The sequence below is a fragment of the Bos indicus x Bos taurus genome, chromosome 2 (genome assembly GCF_003369695.1).
Source record: "Bos indicus x Bos taurus breed Angus x Brahman F1 hybrid chromosome 2, Bos_hybrid_MaternalHap_v2.0, whole genome shotgun sequence".
NCBI classification, from domain to species: domain Eukaryota; kingdom Metazoa; phylum Chordata; class Mammalia; order Artiodactyla; family Bovidae; genus Bos; species Bos indicus x Bos taurus.
In genome coordinates this window covers 29,854,282-29,874,834 of record NC_040077.1, presented here as the reverse complement: position 1 = coordinate 29,874,834, position 20,553 = coordinate 29,854,282, and the positions used below count along the sequence as shown (strand labels likewise).

Sequence of the window (20,553 nt, the reverse complement as noted above, 5' to 3'; positions counted from 1 at the left end):
GGAGAATGAGTAGAATTTAGGGATGGAAAGAAAAGCTGATTTTATCACTCTTCTTTCTGGAAACAAGAAAGGCTAGAAACTATCCAAACAACTCTTGGTTGGGTTTTTTGGAAGTAACTTTTTTTCTACTTCCTTAAGATATGTATGACTGGTATCTTGTTTTAATCCAAGCATACCTACGTCTTGCTTTCAAAAGTACGCATTAACCATGATCGTTTTAAAGTCTGGACTCACTGTGGGACAAAATGCGTCAAGTAATGTCATGAAATCTAAGAAAATAACATAGAATCAAAGGTCCTTCTTAGCAAACTGATTGAACTTGCTTTTTCTATTTTTCAGTCTTTAGACTAAAATTGAAACAAATATTACATACCCTGAATCACTGCTGAAACCACAAAGGAGAGCATCTTTGGATCCCTCCAAGTAATAAAAATATTCTGTTTAGGAAGAAATTGGACAACATCACGTTATGCAGTGTAAGCTTTCAGAGTGGCTGAGCAGGTAAGTTAACTAAAACAGATATATTTACAAATACATTCAGGCCCGGCGATAGGCATTCATTTATTTATTGCATTCTTATAAATTCTCACTCAAAAAATGCTGATAACCTATTATGGGCCAGGCAGTGAATACAATGACAAACAAGATAAATAAGATCATCAGTTTTATGAAGCTTTATGCTCAGGTAAGGGTGGAGGCTAGGGATGGTGAAGAACACTTAACAAGTATATAAATAAATATACAAGGGATTTTCACACAGGGGAAGATGCCCCATAAAAATATATTAAGAAAGTGTGACCAAATGTGGCCCGGGAAGTCTTTTCTAAAGAGATGACATTTAAACTGGGACCTAAAGGCTACAGAGAAGCCAGCTACTCAAAGATCCTGATGAAGAGACATCTTGACAGAGTAAAGAGCAGAATAAAACCCTAAGGTGGAAATGAAATTGGTATATGGGACAAAACAGCAAAATGGTCAGCCCAGTTACAGTGTAGTGAGTTGGGGGTATTGTGGTGGCAAAGATAGGCAGGGGCCATGTGGCAAGTCTTTGCATGACATGGAAAGGAGTTTGGATTTTAAGTATGATAGGAAGCAATAGAAGTAGGAAGTAGAGATACAAGACAATGTTGCTGTGGCTGCTTTGTGGACTCTGGACAATAGGAGGGCAAGTGTGGAGGCAGGGATACAAGCTAAGAGACTACAGTGAGAGGTGACAGGTCTCCAGAGAGTAGCCATGGATATGGAGAGAAGGGCGTAGAATAAAGGTATCTATTCTTCCTTTAGGAATGTGTGTGGGATGTGTGGAAGACAGGGGACACGGGGATGTGTCAACTGGTCAGAGCGGTGCCAGTTACCTGGGATAAGGAAGATTGAGGCAAAGAAATGGCCTGAAGGAAAACCAGGATCTCTGTTTTAGCTGTTCTTTGTTTGAAATGATTACTAGGTATTTAATTGTATTTGTCAACTAAGTAAGTGGATGGATATGTCTTAAGGTCAGTGAAAGCATCAACTACAGTCAGGCCAAGGGGATCTGATGAGTGAACCCAGAGAGGAAGTGGAGTAAGGGAGGGGAGTGGAGGGAGGGAGAAGAGAAGGGAAAGAGCTCCAAGTATTCCAGAAGAGGAAGAACCGGCAAGGCAAAACCACAAGCAAAGGAAATGTATTTTCTGAAATTCTCTCATTGTTTATTCACTAATCAATATCTACTTACGACTTACTAAGTTCTGGAATGTTGAGGACATTGAACTGAAATAAATGCACATTTTCCCCTCTCATGGTACCCTTGGTGCCCATTTTCAGGTGTAAAGGAACTCATAACTCTTCCTTTATTCACTGCAACAACTTATTCTTAATACAGAGGGCCAATCCAAAAGCACATAGTAAAGGTATAAAGGACGAAAAAAACATTTTAATAGGGGCTCAGCTTCCTATTTGGCTCAAGTCAAAAAAAAAAAAAATAAAGATATCATTTTTAGCAGCCTCTGGAGCAACAGTAGAACAAAAACTCTGAAGTCAGATGTACTTAAATTTGAATATTGCTTCCACCCTTTCATATGTAAGTGAATTGCTTTACCACTTTATGATTTGGCTATTGCAGTTGTAAAATGTGGATAGGAACACCTACTTCAAAGAGCTGTTGAATAGTACTAATATGATATTGCGTGTAAAACACTTAACACAGTGCCGCACACTTTCTATATAAATACTCAAAGAGAAACAGCTCTTATTAAATAACTTCAGGTAAGACTGACCGACTTAACACATCACCGTTTGGCATTATGCAGAAGACACAAATCTTAGAAGACACAAAGCAATAAAGCCTCTTAGTTTGGGGAGAAAATTCTCACACTGTGCTTTAAAAAAAAAAAAAATCCTGTGCCTCAGGGAGGGTGGGCATGGCAGAATGAGGATGGAGGAGGTTATCATGTAACTTTTTATCCATAAATCTCTGAGACTTTTTTTATTATGGAAAGACTACTTTAGAGTCATCCTTTAAGGTAATGCTGATTCATATTGGCCAATCACTGAGGAGTTGCTTTATAAAGGTGGGCTCTACAGCTGCCTGCATAGGCATGCTGCAGGGCTAACTATTCAATTCAGCGCATGAATGATGAAAGGGAAAGCAATGGGAAAGCTCACGCTGGTCTGGTGGAACACTTGAAAATAATTCCTAAACAAGTAAACAGTAAAGTATTAAGGTAATTAGCCTCGAGAGAATTTAAGGTTAACATGTAATGGGAGAATGTAATACGAAGAGAAGAATTCTGTTACTCCTAGCCAATGATACATCTCACACTTTTCTGTGGAAATAAAAACTCCTGGGCTTGACTTAATCCTCTTCTGATGAACACTGCAGCCTGCTCCTCCATCTTTCCTCCTGCTTCAATGGTGGAGATGTCTCTCCCCTTCGCTCTTCCATTTTCTCAAGGACTTGCCTCTCCCTACTCTCCTGAATTATTAATCCATATTTTACTACTCATTCCTCTTTAGCGCTAGAAAAATATCTCTATCAAAATCCACCTTAAAAAGAAAACACCAGCCACTGTCCCTGTTATTCTGATTCCCTCATAGACAAATGTCTTGGAAGAACTGTCTACACACACAGTCTTCTCTTCTTTCTGCTGTCTTATTCACCCCTGTCACCGCCTTAGTCCACCCTGTACTCCTACCACTTCACTGAAATTTCTGCATGAAAGTGACTAATGATTCCCATGTTGTTTAAGCTAATGTACATTTCTCCATCCTCATCATCCTTGACCTTAACCTTAATCCTTGATCTTGCAGCATCATTCAACACAAGCTTTCCCTTTTTCTCAGTCTACTGTCTTCTCTGGGCATCCTTACTTATATCTTTGCTTCTTGCTTTACTGGCCACTCTTTCTCTATGTCTTCTTTGGGGTACTCCTCTCTACCTGCTTTCAGACATTAGGGTTGTGGAGATTAGCAGCTTCTAACCACCAAATTTGTTTTAAAAACCAGATTGCCCATTCTCTACCTACTTATAAACATCAGGGTTTTTCAGAAGAATGTGGGTAGGTGTGTACATATCTTTTCCTTTTGATGAATACTTCAAAGTATGTATCTCCAAACTAGGCAGTTCCTCTGGTCTCTATTCTTAAATCTCCAACTGTCTACTTTCTATCTCCATTTGGATGTCCGAGTGACTTCTCAATTTTAACTGGGTAATAGTGACTTTCTCCTATAAACCTGCCCACTCTTCCCTCATTTCCCATTGCCACCTATCCAGTTACTATGGCCAGAAACCTAGATGAGATCCCCAAGCCCTCCTCTCCTCTTTAATCCATCCATGAGTTATATAGGTCATCTTGAACACACCCTTTTCATTTTCTGACTTCTCTCAAGATGAAGTCACAATGTTTTCCTGTTTGGATGACAGAAACAACATCCTATGGCCTTCAATATTTCAGTCTACTATCCATTCTTGTGCAGTGAACTCTCCATATGGCAAAAGTGATCAAAACCACTGCATTTAAAATAAAATCAAAACTCCTTTCCTTGGGCTAAAATATCCTTCATGAAATGACCCCTGCCTTTTCCCTTTACTTTCTCTGTTGCCATTCTGCCTCTCTTTTGCTAAAGTCTAACCATACTGCTGTTTTCCCATTCTTTTTTCTTTCCCATTCTTTAAATACATACTCTTTCAGTCTTAGGGCTTTTCCATAGCCTCTTCCTTCTAACTCAAGGAACAGCCTCCATATACACTTACACTGTGTTATGACTTCTTCTTATCCTTCATATCTCTGCTTAAATGCCACCTCCTCAGAGAAGGTTTCTCATTTAGTTGGTATCTCAGCCCCTGAGATTTACTTTCTTTGCATAGCATTTATTATAACTTATAATATTGTTATTTGTCTGTTCCCCTCCTTTTATTCTTTTATTCCCCCAAGATGATAAGCTCTGTGGATGCTGGGTCTGAGGCTACCATACTCATTGCTGCAGCTCCAGAAACTTGCACAATGCTTAGCTTGAGGAAGCATTCAATAAAAAGACATGATAAATGAATGCTTGAATAAATATTGCAGTGAGACCAGGCTTCCATGACACAACAAACAGGTGGGACATCAAACTCAGATTTAACACAGTAATCTCTGCTGTGAAAGTATATTTCAGACTAAAATCAAGAATAATATACAGAATTGAGGGAGAAGATGATGGTATAAAATTTCACTCTTAGCTAAGCTGTCATTGTAAACACAACAAGAGGACACACTGCAAAATCTAAGAGCTTTTACTACTCCTTTCAAAAAAATTGCTTATAGCAATTCTAAAATGTTTTTAAAAATCACTCAAATCATCAACCCAGGAATGAGACAAAGATTCTGAAAAAAGGACATAGTGATCACAGTATAAAAAGTCAAGTTTAAGTAAGTGCTGTAAACCAATTCATAAAACAGAATATAAACGTCAGCAATTACCTGTAAGATATATAAATTTTTATGGCATAAAATTAGAAATAAAGTCTTTGGGAAATATATAAAATTTAGGATCATATTAATAATATCAGAAGCTAAAAAAATAAATTAAAAAAGGAAAGGAAAATCTGCTAAATTCCTTATCCTTCAGTTAGTAAAAAAAAATACATTAAAATTTTACTTTGAAAATCTTCAGTTTTCTTGTTTTAGGTTCCTTTTTTTTAGTTTTCTTTATTTACAGTTTTTTCCTATATTATCTAGATTTTATTTGCCTTTATATTTCTCAGTGAGTAGGAAAAACACACTGAGTTTAAAAAAAAAAAAAGATGCATATGATTCTTTATTATTTAAGGAGAATTAACCCCTGACCTTTACTCCCTGATCCCCTTCTTCTTCTTCTTTTTTTTTTTCCTGATCCCCTTCTATCTAAGGCACTTGTATATCCATTTACCTCTGGATTCAATTATCTATTAACTTTCATGGGTTCTGTGGGTAACATCATACAGACACACTGCAGGTGTGAGACAGAAAGTACAATCTTGTCAGACCTCATTCTCACTCAAACTAATCAGCTTTGGTGAAAGAAACTGTGGTAGGGGATAACTGTTAGGAAACATACAATTTATGCTTTCTGTAAGATACTCAAAGATATATTCGTGAATTAAGTAGACTTCTGGGACTGTGTATACATATCATCTGAAATGATACCTACAGAACAAGTTCTGAGGAATTAAACTTCAATGGTCTATTAGCTAGACTGAGGGGAGCCATTAGAAAGCTCTGTGAAACACATCATTGGTTATAATAGGAGGATAGAGCTTAATATAATAAGATGAAGCTGAATAAATTTCTCTGCTTATACAAATCTTTAGAAATATATTGAGACAAATATTTTAATATGTGATAATTGACATTGTACCATGATTAATGTTATAAAAATAATACCAGTATAAAAATGTAATTGTATTATTATATAATAAATCATACTATAAAAAATGTAAGCATAAACTGTACAATAAAACTACAGTATATAAACATATAGTTCATGATGAAATCTAATGGTCAATACCATTAATTTATAGCTAGATTTATTTCTCTACAGCCGAATTTATTCTTTTTTATTTTATAGAAATTGAGAATTATGGAACTATCCCAAGTTCTCAATATTAGAGCTGCTAGAAAGCTCAGATCCAAGGGAAATTTATGAAAATACAACATAATAAAAATTCACACTGTTGCAACTTTCTGTATATTTGAGTGGTTTTGAAATAATTAAAATGAAAGCAACATTTCATTGCCAAAAAAGAACAATGCTCTTAGCCTTATTTCAACCTATTAGCAACTACAGAGGTATTCTTACTTGCATATTCTTCTTCATCGAGGGTGTTCAATATGTTTTCCATTGTTTCATTATTTGCAAGTGAACTCTGCACGCATTTATGCTTCAGGTTGCCCATAAAGAGCTGCAGCCCAATCAGGGCAAACACGCTCAGACAGAACACAGTCAGGATCATGACATCTGAGAGCTTTTTCACAGACTGGATCAGGGCCCCCACGATGGTCTTCAGGCCTGAATACAGCGAAGAAATGGTGTTCAAAATGAAATAAAGTTTCTAAATGAAAAACAAAAGCAAAATACAAGCTTTCCTAGAAGTGCATGCACTTTATCAAATCAATGATCTTAAATAACCTAGTTCAAAAAAAGTCTACCAGCTCAAAAGGGGGATCTGCTGTTTTATATATTTTGTTTCTGTATATTGCAGCAAGTGACTAAAAACTTTAAAGTATTTCCAGAGAATAACCAGTCAAAATGAATAATTTGGTTGCTCAAATCATAGCCACACTCACTTGAAAAAATAACTTGTGTCAGTTCAGTACATGTCTGTCAGACAAACCATCTCTTTGTAATGACCAAAACAGAGGCTGAATTACAGGATACAGTGACAACTGTTTTCAGTAAAGAAATGGTTTGTTGAGGAAAGAAAAAAGCATTGTGTCATGCAATCCTCCCCATGCTAATATTTTTATATCTCTTTTCTTCACTCTAAGAAAAGCAGTAAAACAAATTGAAATTTTTATTCCTGGATAAGCAAAATGGAAAATAAACTGTTAAACAGGAGGAAAAATTTCAAGTTGAGATGTGAACCAAATGGCCATCTTCATCCTCTAAGACTCATGCAATTGATTAAACTCAAAGGCTGACTTTTCATAACAATTATGAAAGACATGAGATCAAATTTAATTAAAATTATGTTAAGATTAAGTTTTTATTGTTTTTTCCTTCAAAAGATCAAAGTCAGCCCTGGTGTTTAACCCCACTCTCACCTGGAATGACTGAAATTGTTTTCAAAGCTCGGAGAACTCTGAAGGTTCTCAACGCTGAGACATTGCCCAGGTCCACAAACTCTGTCACATATCTGAAATAGGGGAGTTTATACACAAACACGGTGACAACACACACCCACCCACACACACACACACACACAAAGAACAACTCCCAAATAGTTGGAGTTATGAGTGACCTAATGCTTCGCACCAGTTACTTCTTACCTGGGATTACAGAAATAGTTTTCAAAGCTCTCAACACTCTGAAAGTTCGAAGAGCTGAAACATTGCCTAGGTTTACAAATTCTGTTAAATACCTGCAGAATTAAATCAGAGTTATTCAGAATTTAGATAGAGTCTATGATACTTACCTGTGCCTTTAGTCAAGGTGTTTCCTATGCTTGGAACTTCTTATTTAAATTTATAGTTGTGCAAATCTTTTGCTTCTATCATTACTAATTTAATTTGATTTGAGTCATTTGATGTGAGCAAAATGCAAATATTAAAATGGCTTCATACACTTAAATGCCTAAATAAACGATGAAATGCTTCAATGACTAGACTTCAATATTATGGTAATATTGATAATGTTCTACAAAACACCATCAGCAAATCTTAACAACTGTATGCTAATTAAAAGAAACCAGCCACAAAAGGCCACATATTTTAAGGTTCCACTCATGTGAAATGTCTACATTAGACAAATCCAGATACAGAAGATAGATGAGTATTTTCCAGGGACTTGGGGGAAGAAGGGAAGGAAAGTGACTGCTCTCTGGGATAATGAAAATTTTCTGGAGTTAGAGGGCTGTGATTGTTGCATAACATGAACATACTATAAAACACTGAATTTTATACTTTAAAAAAAGATAAAGTTTATGGCATGTAATTTATACTCAGTAAAAAAGGAGATCCCTGAGAAGATGCAGCCTTCTTTGACACAGTGTTATCTTAGCAGGTGGTGGGTGGACCTACAGTAGTCATGGATGAAGGACAAAGAGGTGGGGCAGGTGTACAGAATTGGAGACTAGAAATCTCAAGACCCTTTCTATTGTCTAAATCCCTCCAATGAACATATATTACTTTTACAATTCAAAATGACAGAGGGAAAATATTGCATTTAGGTTTGAGATGTTAAAACTAAAGAAATGTTCTGACAAATATAGTTAGGAAAAGAGCAGCAATATAAATAAGCTAAAATTATATCTTAATGTGATATTTTTCCCATGAAAATAAACTGTAGATGCCTATGTAATATATACACAATGCATTAATGTTAGGTTCAGTATGCAGTGACAGTCCTTATGAAAAGATTTGCTTCTATATTTTATTAGTTCTTGAATAATATACATTAATAGAAAGAGCACCATGCTAATAATAAATGCCTGAGTTTTCTCTGTTTCTCTTATCAGTTTTACCAGATATTAAATAGGAACTTGGGAAAAGTGTGACTCTAACTGGCACCACATATGCTATCCATCCACATGCTGAGCACAGAGAAAGATCCTCTATTATAACAATATCATATATACATGTTTGAGTGGGAAATGCTCTTTCTGAAAAATTATTACCATTTTTTGATGACTAGTTTCCATGCAGTATCTTTTAAATCAAACTATTATATGCAGGAAAAGTCTGATCCCAAAGTTCTTTCTCACTGGGACACTGTGCTCTTTGAGATTTTCATGAGTTTGGAGTTTCAAAAAAAAAATACTTACGCAAAGACAATGACTATGAAATCAAGCCAGTTCCATGGGTCACGAAGAAAAGTGAATTCTCCTACACAGAATCCTCTTGCAAGGATTTTCACAAGTGACTCAAAAGTATATATGCCAGTAAAAGTGTACCTAGGTAAAAGAGTCCATTGTGATATTAATCCATTGTGAAAAGAACATGGTACCAGGTAAGCCTTTATAATTATTTTTCTCAGATCAACCAAAGGAAGACACTGATTAGAGTATGGCTGATGATTAAGGGGCCCATTCTAACTATTAGAATAAATTACAATTAAGATCTTTCCAGAAAATCTTGAAATGTATATGTCAGAAACACTCCCAGAAAGTAGAGGTATTTTAAAGTAAAGGTATTTACTAAGAACACAGGTATGAGATCTGCCTAGAAAATTCCTGTATTGTTCCTATCTGAAATACATCCAAGGACGTGACATGTCTAAGAACAGGCAGGGTATCTGGTAAGATCTTTTTTTCTAGAAAAGACTGTAACATGTATTATTCTTTTCTAATGTTAGCAGGTTAATAAAGGAGAAAAACTAATTGAAAGTACAGTAACTATAGAACATGGGAAGATAATCACCACAATTTTTATACATGCAATAACTTCCTGGTATGAAAAAGGAAGGATAACAACCATAGTAAGACTATATTAAAATGTACTTATACCCACTTACTCTACATTCTTGGTCCAGTCTGGAGGATTACTCATGGTCATAAATATGCAGTTCGTCAGAATAGTGCACATGATAAGCATGCTGAATGCGGTAGCTTAGAGTCAAGGAATATGATCAAAGAACACATGGTAACTTTGAATATCTGATAACGACATTTGTTGAAATGCTGACAATTTTCCTTAGAAAATAATTCTAAAAGAGCCTATAGACTTAAAAAAAAAAAAAACCTCTCCGAACAAAAGAGTAATGGATAAAAGCAATTTATCCTAAAATACTAAAATTGCCATGATGATGATGATATAATGAACGCATGCATGCATGCTAAGTCACTTCCGTCACGTCCAACTCTTTACAAACCTATGGACTGTAGCTCACCAGGCTCCTCTGTCCATGGGGTTCTACAGGCAAGAATATTGGAGTGGATTGCCATGCCCTCCTCCAGGAGATCCTCCTGACCCAGGGATCAAACCTGCATCTCTTACGTCTCTTGCATTAGCTGGTGGGTTCTTTACCACTGGTACCACCTGGGAAGCCCCAAATTGCCAAACTCCCAATCTATGCAGAGATCTGCACCAAATTATACTGAGATTGATAGACCTGAGTCTTCTCAGGTAGGAAAGAAAACTCTATGTTTAAATAAAATAGCCAAAAACTACATTTTAAAGAACCACTGTAAGTAAGCATTTTAAAAAGGATATGCATGTACTAAAATCTTAATAGATATTCTTCTGAGAGGACTGAAAGGAGAGAGCATGTACAAAGCAGGTGTGGCATTGAAACGGAAGATTGCTTTCCCTTTGTTCAACACTATGAAAGTCTGCAGGAGCAAAAAGAAAACAGTATGAATTGAAATTCCAAAATTTCAATCTAGTACATTAATAGCTACAGTTTACCTCTGCATGTGGTAGAGTCATATTAAAGAAACACTGCCATCAGACTCAAGCAATATGGTTCCAAAGCCATTGATGGAGATATTCACGTCATGTTAGCCAATGAACTCCAAGTCCATTGTCCATTTCTTCAATAAAATAAGAAGTGAGCCATTTATGGGTATGTATTATTTACAGCTTTCAAAATGCAGTGTTCTCTTTTTCATATCCCTTAACATTCAAATCAGTAACAATAACTTGTGGCCACTGGAATTATTTTAAGTACAACTTCCTTGTATCATTACATTGCATTTTATGCAAACCCAATAGCAACCAGCTATCCCTGATTTTTATCATGTTGCTTTGAGAATTGTAATACTTCCTGGCTATTGTCAGGGTTAGTAGCAAATGTTCTAAAATATGAGTTTTCAAAATATTTTCATGAATTTAAGGAACATTAGAGTTGAAAGAATCCTATTACTCAATTTGATTTTCCTATTTTACATATAATACTAATAACAGCTAAAATAAAAGAACACAAATTAAAGAACTTGCTTGCTACTATTCATGGTAATTTTTTGAAATGTGAATCAGATCAGATCAGATCAGTCACTCAGTCATGTCCGACTCTTTGCGACCCCATGAATCGCAGCACTCCAGGCCTCCCTGTCCATCACCAACTCCCGGAGTTCACTCAGACTCACATCCATCAAGTCAGTGATGCCATCCAGCCATCTCATCCTCTGTCGTCCCCTTCTCCTCCTGCCCCCAGTCCCTCCCAGCATCAGAGTCTTTTCCAATAAGTCAACTCTTCGCATGAGGTGGGCAAAGTACTGGAGTTTCAGCTTTAGCATCATTCCTTCCAAAGAAATCCCAGGGCTGATCTCCTTTAGGATGGACTGGTTGGATCTCCTTGCAGTCCAAGGGACTCTCAAAAGTCTTCTCCAATGTGAATAGAACCATTTAAAAAATATGTAACCACTGAATAATGAGTTACATTCTCCATGGCTTGGTATTTAGTTGAAAAATTTTAAAGCCAAATAAATAAACAGCAATAACAACAAAACATTAAAACAACCTAAGGAATTGGCTTGGAAACCAGAAACACTTAAGCTCAAAGCCTGCTCTTACTTATCTGTGGCTGGCAAGCAAATTCCTCGTGCTATCTATTAACAGAAGACACTTATTTTTGGTGTTTTTGATGTTGACTCTGAATTTTACATATGTTTATGAGTGGTAAACATATGTAATAAATATTTTCCACCAAATTTTAGAGATATAACTGGGTAATCTTGCTTTTGTATGTGGTAGTGTTCCTGAGAAAACAAACGAGAACTATCTTAGGTCAACTTTTTATACTCCTGGTCTCTTTTACTATACCAGTTATGTTAAAACATAATTGAACATAAAGTTCACTTTTATATTGAAAATTAGTTTTTAAATTAATACCTCATGTTTGAGTACAATTATTGCTCTCTTAAATCTCGATGCACTGTGCTTTTTAAAATTCATTCATCTAATATTTTCTACAATTGTCTAGTGAACGTGAGTGTGTGCCAAGTCGCTTCACTTTTGTCAACTCTTTGCGGCCCTTTAGATTGTAGCCTGCCAGGTTTCTCTGTCCATGGGATTTTCCAAGCAAGAATACTCAAGTGGGTTGCCATGCCCTCCTCCAGGGGATCTTCCTGACCCAGGGATCAAACCAGTGTCTCTTAGGTCTCTTCTGCATTGATAGACAAGCCTTTTTTTAACCACTAATGCCACCTGGGAGCAACTATGGCATAAGAGATGCTGAAATGAATTTGAACATAAGTGAGGCATGAATTTTGCATTCAAGAGGTTTCAGAGAAAAGTGATTAAGAGCACAGTAACTAATACAGGGCTTCCTTGGTGGCTCAGAAAGTAAAGAATCAACAAGGGAGACCTGGGTTCGATCCCTAGGTTGGGAAGATTCCCTGGAGGAGGGTATGGCAGCCCCTCCTGTATTCTTGTCTAGAGAATCCCCATGGACAGAGAAGCCTGGCAGGCTACAGTCCATGGGGTCATAAAGAGTCAGACACGACTGAGTGACTAAGCAGACAGCACAACTCTAATAGAAGGCATGACATGACAGGTATCATACAGAGAAATTCAAATGGCAGAGCATGAGAGTGAAGAGGGAGCAGGGTCTTATGTCTATTGGAATAATCAGGGAGGCTTCATGAAACAGAAGTCACCTGAGCTAACATGAAAATATTACTGCCTCAACTTGGCAAGATCAAGTTAACTTGTACTTGAAATTAAAAAAAAAAAAAAAAACTTGGCTTACTATTTTTAAATTCAAATTCCCAATTTTCATTTACATTAAAAACTTCTTTAGGATTATCTGGATTTATACATAGCCACTAGTTAATTACAGACGGGAAAACAGATATGAAATTTTGAGTAGCAGAATGAATATCTCTAGAAAATTCTAAATTCCTGCTAGCAAATGCACAGATGTCAATGTCTGAATAAATTATTTTAATATGGCTCACTTATTTAATAATTTATTGAACATAAAATTCGAGAATTATGAAATTACGAGTATAAGCTTTGGAGTTGGACAGATAGTATTCTAAATACTTGATCTACCATTTCACAACTTGAGAGCCAGCACTCAGTGTCTGTGAAGCTTTTAAGTTCTGGTACATTGTAACTTCTTGGTAAATGCTGGGAACATGTATGCGTGCTAAGTCACTTCAGTCCTGTCTGACTCTGTGTGACCCTAGAGACTGCAGCTCACCAGGCTTCTCTGTCCCTGGGATTCTCCAGGCAAGTATACGGGAGTGGGTTGCCATGCCCTCCTCCAGGGAATCTTCCCACTCCAGGAATCAAACCCGCATCTCTTATGTCTCCTGTATTGGCAGGTGAGTTCTTTACCACTAGGGCCACCTGGGAAGCCACTTAATATATTCATCATATATGAAAATGAAGCCCTAACCTCTGCATACCTCTACATTAATTTATTAAATGTTCTTTTTTTTTTTAACAAAGTATTGACCATTACACTCAAGCATAAGTTAAAATCTGAACCTAAGTCAAATCAGGAGTCATTAAGATTTTTAATCCAAGCAATGATTATAGTGTAGCAGAAACAAAGTTCTCATCTATTAGTGCGAATAACCTGAAACATTAAAGACTCAATCCACATGAAAGTTAACCCTGAAGTTGCAAGGGGAAGTCCAAACTGTTTTAACCAAGAATGATTGAGGAGCTAGGACACAGCACCAAAAGTTGATCACTTAAAGCTCCAAACCAAAAAATAAAAATAAGAAGACTCAATAATCCCTTTGGGTATTTATTTATCTGTTAAGAAAGGGCCATGAAAAATAGATTACTTAGTCTGACTTAGCTCTACCTAAGTATTATATTCTGATGCAGATGTGCGTTGTGCTTTTAACATGGTTGGTGTCACATCTGAAAGGAGCTGATGCCAAAGCGAGCGATTGGAGTCCCACCCAAATATTCTCTGTTACATTAGTCTATCCCAGAGTTAAATGATTCCATTTTTCATCCTCCAAATGCAAACATTTTCTTCTTACCTCCCAAGTCACTTTAAGCCAATATTAGTTTATGTCTCTGAACTGGGATTTACTCCAGAAAGATTTTTTCCTCCTTAAGGAGGCTGGTTAAATTACATCCAGGCCCTCTCTGGAAATGGGAAATGCAGGAGCCAGACATTTTTCAGGATGAAGTAACATCAATAAGTAAAATGAGAAAGCATTTTTAATTTTGCCTATTCCATTATTTATCCACTCATTGTCTCATTCATTTTTGTAAAGTTGTGAGCACAGTAGTTGCTATACAACAGAAACAAAACCAAACTAAGAGATGCCGGACAACATCTCAGTAGGGAGTCAAATCAACTTGAACTAAAAAATCTAGGACGGAATTTACGAGTGTTTATGTAACATTTTGTGAGTTAATTAATTTCCTTGAATCCTTTATTAATTCCTATCTCTCCCAGTTGTGGTGAATATGTTGCTAATTTGTATGAAAAATCCAGTGTCTATCACAGAGACCCTAAAAACATGTTAGCTTTCTTTTCTTCTGTGTCGGAGTACCGATGGGTGAATAAGAATGCTGGGTATTATCTCAAAGGCTTCTCAGGTATTCTGCTTGTTTGACATGCTGTCAGTTTGTTGACATGCTGATTTTAATATAAGGCAAAAAATTATGCATTGTTATTCATAGTAGATGTGTTTATACCATCAAAATTAAGTTAATCACATTTTCTATTTCACAAGACATTTTACTATTCCTTATTTTGTCTGCTAGTTATCTTATCAAGAAATGTGCCCTTTTATTTATATCTTAAATCAAAATAACTTTTAAACGGACTTTATCCTGCCTCTCTTGACCTCTTGACGGTAAGTCTGCAGGTGCTGTGCAGCAAAGCGTTATTGGGAGAAAGTTAGGGAACCTGCTGATTTTATCCTGTACTGTCTCTTCTTTGTCAAGTTATATCTGGTTGTATCTGCTACTGTCTCAAAAATGACGGTAACCTCCTTCTCATTTTGTTGGTAGAATTATCTTTACAGCAATTGTTTCAAACTCTCCCATTTCCTTGTTCCCAAGACTGACTCTCAAAGGACAGCTTCCACTCCTGTAGCATGGAAAATATTGACAGTATTTAACGTGCATTTCCTCAGATGTCCCTACATTTACTTCAACATATCTTAAATCATCGTATTTGCCCTACAAGGCTCACACAGTAAGGCTTCTCTCCACTTTTCTGAAGTTTTCTAATGCAAATTCAAGTCGACTTGTGGTTTATCCCTTGTCTGTTAACATCAGCAACTAACTACTTTACTCAACCTTCTGTATTTTCCTCTCTGGGAATAATTTTTCTCCACTTTTAAACATGCTATTTATACCCTATGTAAAAAAGGTTTTCAAGGGACTTCCCTGGTGGTCCAGTGGTTGAGAATATGCCTACCAATGCAAGGCGACGTGCGTCTGATACCTGGTCTGGAAGATTCCACATGCCATGGGACAACTAAGCCTGTGTGCCACAACTACTGAAGCCCATGTTCTACAGCAAGAGAAGCCACTGCAATGAGAAGCCCACACACTACAGCTACAGACTAGCCCTTGCTCGCCGCAACGAGAGAAAGCCTGCACACAGCAAGGAAGGCCTCGCACAGCCAAAAATAAATACTAAAAAAACTGTAACTGCAACGTTTCATTATTTTTAAAAAAAATGTTTTCAATTTTTCTGTTGCCTTAAGTGACCATCTTTCTGATGGAAATTTCTCAAACTTCCTCTTTTCACTTGCTGTCCAACACTATCTTGCTTTTTTAAAAAAATGAACAGAGTATGGTTAATTACAATGTTGTATTAGTTTCAGGCATACAGCAAAGGGAATCAGTTATACATATATCCTCTCTTTTTTTTAAGATTCTTTTCCCATATAGGCCATTACAGAGTTTTGAGCAGAGTTACTACTCTCTTGCTTTGATTTCCATCAACATAAACTGCTTGCAAAAAAGTTACCAACTCATCCTCCTTGTTCATTCCAATAGTCTTTATCCAGCCTCAGCTTCCTGAGTAATTTTATAAGATATTCTCTTTCCTTTTTTTCTTGAATAGTGGAAAATTTTCTTATTTATGTCTTACCTTTCTGACCATCTCAGATTCTCCATTCTCTCCAACCCCCTAAATGAGTGGCTCTCAAAACCCTATAATTAGTTAAGTGATTTTATATATTCCCACGGATTCAACTGACACCTCCATGCAAATGCATTCTGGACGTTTACCCAGGTCTTACTTCTCACATTGACAGTTATTTTGTTTCTATGAGGATGCACTTATGTCATGTCTAAAGGGCAGAACATGATACTGAACACTATTTTCAAAAAAAAAAATCAAAATAGTATGCCAGTGACAGAATCAGTTTTGATGAAAAATTAGAAAAAGTACATATTCTGAAATATCCTACATATGCATTTTTAACTAAACATGTTTTCATGATGTAATTTTTCACTAAATTCCTCTTAATCTCAGTATCTGTTTGTACAAAAGAGGTAAAGAGAAACTACACCATTGCAGGTACAATAAACTCACTTTTTTGTCTGCATAGTAAGGGTCCAAGTCCTCCAGGGGCTCTGACACCATGCCCGGAGGAATGTCCCCATAGATGAAGGGCAGCTGCTTGCCGGCTTCCAAGTCACTGCTTGGCTTCGGCCCTTCATCGTCATCGTCTTTCTTTTCTTCTTTGGGTTCCTTTGCTTTTCCTTCAGCAATACGTTGTTCAATGAGGGCAAGAGACTGTTTTGTGAAGAAGACAAAGCTCTGAGGTCCCGGGGGAGGCAACATTGCCATCTTTTCATCCTGTATGTTTTATTTCCCCTTCAACTCCTTACATAAGAGGCCTAAGGAGAAATAAAGAAAGCTTTAACTGTTTGCCAGTCAAGAATGACACTTAACAAATAATAATAATAATTATAGTAATAATAAAAAACAGATTCTGGTTTCAATTGCAAGAAGTAATGTGTTCACATAATTACCATCATGTTGAATGGGCACTTACTAAGTGACTACCATGTACATGACTTACTTCCCATGCCCTCTAATGAACTTTACTTAAGAACTTGAACTTAGTACTTCGTGGATCTTAGTGACAACTTAATTAAAAATGCTTAATTCAGTTTTCTTTTCATCTGTGCTTACTCTTAGTGCAATTCAACTTCCCTTGTTTAAAAATCTCTGTGATAGGACTTCTGACAGCACCATGTCCCAGTTCTGCTCTTTCTGCATCACCTGATCCTATTCTGACATACTCACAGTCTCTGCTTCTCTCTCTTAAAGAAACTCATTTCTATAAAGTGAAGTGGTAGAAGATTGTTTTACTCTATTTTACACATTTAGATTTTCTTACAATAAATACATAGGCTTCCCTGGTAGCTCAGATGGTAAAGAATCTGCCTACCATGTAGGAGACTGGGTTTGATCCCTAGTTCAGGAAGATTCCCTGGAGAAGGGAATGGCAACCCACTCCACTGTTCTTGCCTGAAGAATTTCATGGACAGAGGAGCCTGGCGGGCTACAGTCCATGGGGTTCCAAAGAGTCAGACACGACTGAGCGACTAACACACACACACACACACACACAATAAATACATGCCATTTTACAAATCAGAAAACATTTTTACATTTTGAATTAAAAATGATTTAGGGAAATGTTTTAGAAGAACAAAGAAGATAAAAGGAATTTTGGAAATGTTTGGGGAAAGATTCAATTTTCTTTTTTTATAGTTAATGTATTTATTATCTTTAAAATCTGATGAAAAGGCAATGCTCCTTAGGTACTTCATTGAAAAATTCTCAGTTCTTGTCACTGAAACCTGTAAGTAGCTGAGCAGCTTCTGTCTGTATCTGTTTATCCTCCTCTGTGTGCACTGGGTAGTCCTTGGCCTTTGTTAGCCAGAAGGCAGCGAACTTTTTGTTGTGCAGCTTCAAATATGTCTTTCCTAGAAGGAGCAAGTTTTTGCTGTAGAAGTTTGGATCCACTTGCTCTGCCCTGTGAAAGTAGCCTAGGGCCTCCTCATAGGTGGAGCTAGGCGGAGTTGCAAACAGCACTTTAGCAATCCTTCTTTGATACCAAGGCATTTCAGCAACTGTGTAACACCAAATACCCATAAGGTGAATTGAAGTAGCGTCTTTAGGGTTCAGTTCAATTGCTTTCTCAAAATGCTCCTTGATAATGTAGGCATTTGCAATTTTAGCCTTGATTCCTTCATAATCTCCAACATCACCAATACAGATTGCATACCACTTATGGGCCTCACGACTGGATTCGTTTTTCTCTAGTGCCCTTTTCGCATACTCTAGGGCTTCATATACCAAGAACTTTTTCTCCTCTTCCGAGGTTCCACTAAGCTGAGCTACATCACGTGATGCCCGTGCCAAACGCCACAGTAACTCTGCATCTTCACTTTCCTTGTACTGGGTTAGCAACTGGTAAAGTTTTTCTGTTTCTCCACTTTCATATAAGTAGTCTGCTTGTTCAAGGACTTCTTCAATTTTGAAGACTTCCACACAGAGCCTTTGTTATTGCTGCTGCTGTGGTTCGCTCAGTCATGTCCGACTCTGAGACCGCAGGGACTGCAGCCCGTCAGGCTCTGCTGTCCATGGGATTCTCCAGGCAAGCATACTGGAGTGGGTTGCCATTTCCTACTCCATCAATTTTTAAAGTTAAAAAAAAACGATGATCAGATCAGATCAGTTGCTCAGTCACGTCCGACTCTTTGTGACCCCATGATCACAGCACGCCAGGCCTCCCTGTCCATCACCAACTCCCGGAGTTCACTCAGACTCACGTCCATCGAGTCAGTGATGCCATCCAGCCATCTCATCCTTTGTCGTCCCCTTCTCCTCCTGCCCCCAATCCCTCCCAGCATCAGAGTCTTTTCCAATGAGTCAACTCTTCGCATGAGGTGGCCAAAGTATTAGAGTTTCAGCTTTAGCATCATTCCTTCCAAAGAAATCCCAGGGCTGATTTCCTTCAGAATGGACTGGTTGGATCTCCTTGCAGTCAAGGGACTCTCAAGAGTCTTCTCCAACACCACAGTTCAAAAGCATCAGTTCTTCGGTGCTCAGCCTTCTTCACAGTCCAACTCTCACATCCATACATGACCACAGGAAAAACCATAGCCTTGACTAGACGAACCTTTGTTGGCAAAGTAATGTCTCTGCTTTTGAATATGTTATCTAGGTTGGTCATAACTTTCCTTCCAAGGAGTAAGCATCTTTTAATTTCATGGCTGCAGTCACCATCTGCAGTGATTTTAGAGCCCAGAAAAATAAAGTCTTACACTGTTTCCACTGTTTCCCCATCTATTTCCCATGAAGTGGTGGGAAACTATGATAGGCACTCAAATTATGACTTCCTTAATTGACTTACATATATATACAAAACAACACAAAAAGTGCAGGAAAGAAAAATTTAAAAATTATATATTATTATTTTGGAATGTTCTAAATAAAAGCATAAAAATCACAGTTCTTATTTTTAAAATGATAGGCGCATTATTTCATTGAGTCAAGGTAACTTCATAACGCCTCCACTGGGAAATAAAAATGCGTCCTTCTGCATCAGGATTGCCTGAGTGTTGAGATACACCAACTTCTAGTATGTCAACCCGCTGTGAAAAGCTTGAAAGACTGTGCATTAAGTGATATCTTGATACACAAAGGGAGGATGAGCTAAGAGAAGCCATGGTCTGCTCTTTTATTTTCCATTGTGAAACGTAAAAATTAAGCAAATCACAATAGTGACAACACAGGTTATATAGATTCAGAAAAAGAAGTGAAAGGAAGCTGAAACTAATTATTCTTTCTTTTACAGATTTCTCCGCTTTGTTAAAATCAACTCTAGTTATGTTTAGAGCAAGATGGATGACTCTTCCCCTTAGCTACTTGAGCACAGTATAAGAATAACAACCCTTAGTAAGTAGTAGTGTTAGTCGCTCAGTCGTGTCCAATTGTTTGCAACACCACGGACTGTAGCCCACCTGTGTCTGCTGTCCATGGAATTCTCCAGGCAAGAATACTGGAGTGGATTGCCATTCCCTTCTATAGGGATCTTCCTGACCTAGGGATCGAGCCTGGGTCTCCTGCATTGCAGGGAGATTCTTTATTCTCTGAGCCACCAAGGAAGCCCTTATCAGAAATCTATGTATTTTTTAAAGGTGGAAAGCCAGTTTAAAAACAACATAAAAACAATCATTTTGCAATGTAAATTTATGTAAAAACTTATAAAGCAAATTTAGCTTTTCTGAAAAATAACCTTTTTATGTTTTATCACACAGCTCAGTCAGTAAAGAATATGCCTGCAATGCATGAGACCCAGGCTCGATCCCTGGGTCAGGAAGATTCCCTGGCAGGCTACAGTCCATTAGGTCACAAGAGTTGGACACAACTTAGCGACTAAACCACCACACACTTGAATCTGGGTTTTGCCATGGCAGTGTCTTATCACATTTCTTTTTAACT

The 20,553-nt window shown here is 37.3% G+C and overlaps 1 protein-coding gene, 1 long non-coding RNA gene and 1 pseudogene across 7 annotated transcripts in view; 1 reads left to right on the top strand and 2 right to left on the bottom strand.

The window, feature by feature from the left end:
* The window catches only part of LOC113903127, a 73,735-nt gene extending 73,310 nt beyond the window's left edge, over positions 1-425 (top strand). The window contains exon 3 of the long non-coding RNA XR_003514029.1: positions 340-425. This is a non-coding gene — a long non-coding RNA (uncharacterized LOC113903127). The remainder of the gene's footprint in view (positions 1-339) is intronic.
* LOC113903104 (sodium channel protein type 9 subunit alpha) overlaps positions 1-20,553 on the bottom strand; it is a 165,505-nt gene that overhangs the window by 76,159 nt on the left and 68,793 nt on the right. For 3 of the 5 annotated variants that reach the window (XM_027558765.1, XM_027558790.1, XM_027558783.1), the window contains exons 2-8: positions 16,624-16,931; positions 10,365-10,483; positions 9,667-9,756; positions 8,978-9,106; positions 7,485-7,576; positions 6,295-6,504; positions 374-437 (exon numbers count right to left, since the gene is read on the bottom strand). In XM_027558765.1, coding sequence (XP_027414566.1) covers positions 374-437; positions 6,295-6,504; positions 7,485-7,576; positions 8,978-9,106; positions 9,667-9,756; positions 10,365-10,483; positions 16,624-16,881 — 962 coding nt within the window. In that variant the 5' untranslated portion in view covers positions 16,882-16,931. Of the gene's footprint in view, positions 1-373; positions 438-6,294; positions 6,505-7,259; positions 7,352-7,484; positions 7,577-8,977; positions 9,107-9,666; positions 9,757-10,364; positions 10,484-16,623; positions 16,932-20,553 lie in introns of all 5 variants that reach the window. The other 2 variants (XM_027558795.1, XM_027558774.1) reach the window with 1 other exon arrangement.
* LOC113900196 lies at positions 17,804-18,609 on the bottom strand (annotated as a pseudogene). The gene has a single exon (XR_003513084.1). The product of XR_003513084.1 is annotated as a regulator of microtubule dynamics protein 1 pseudogene (transcript).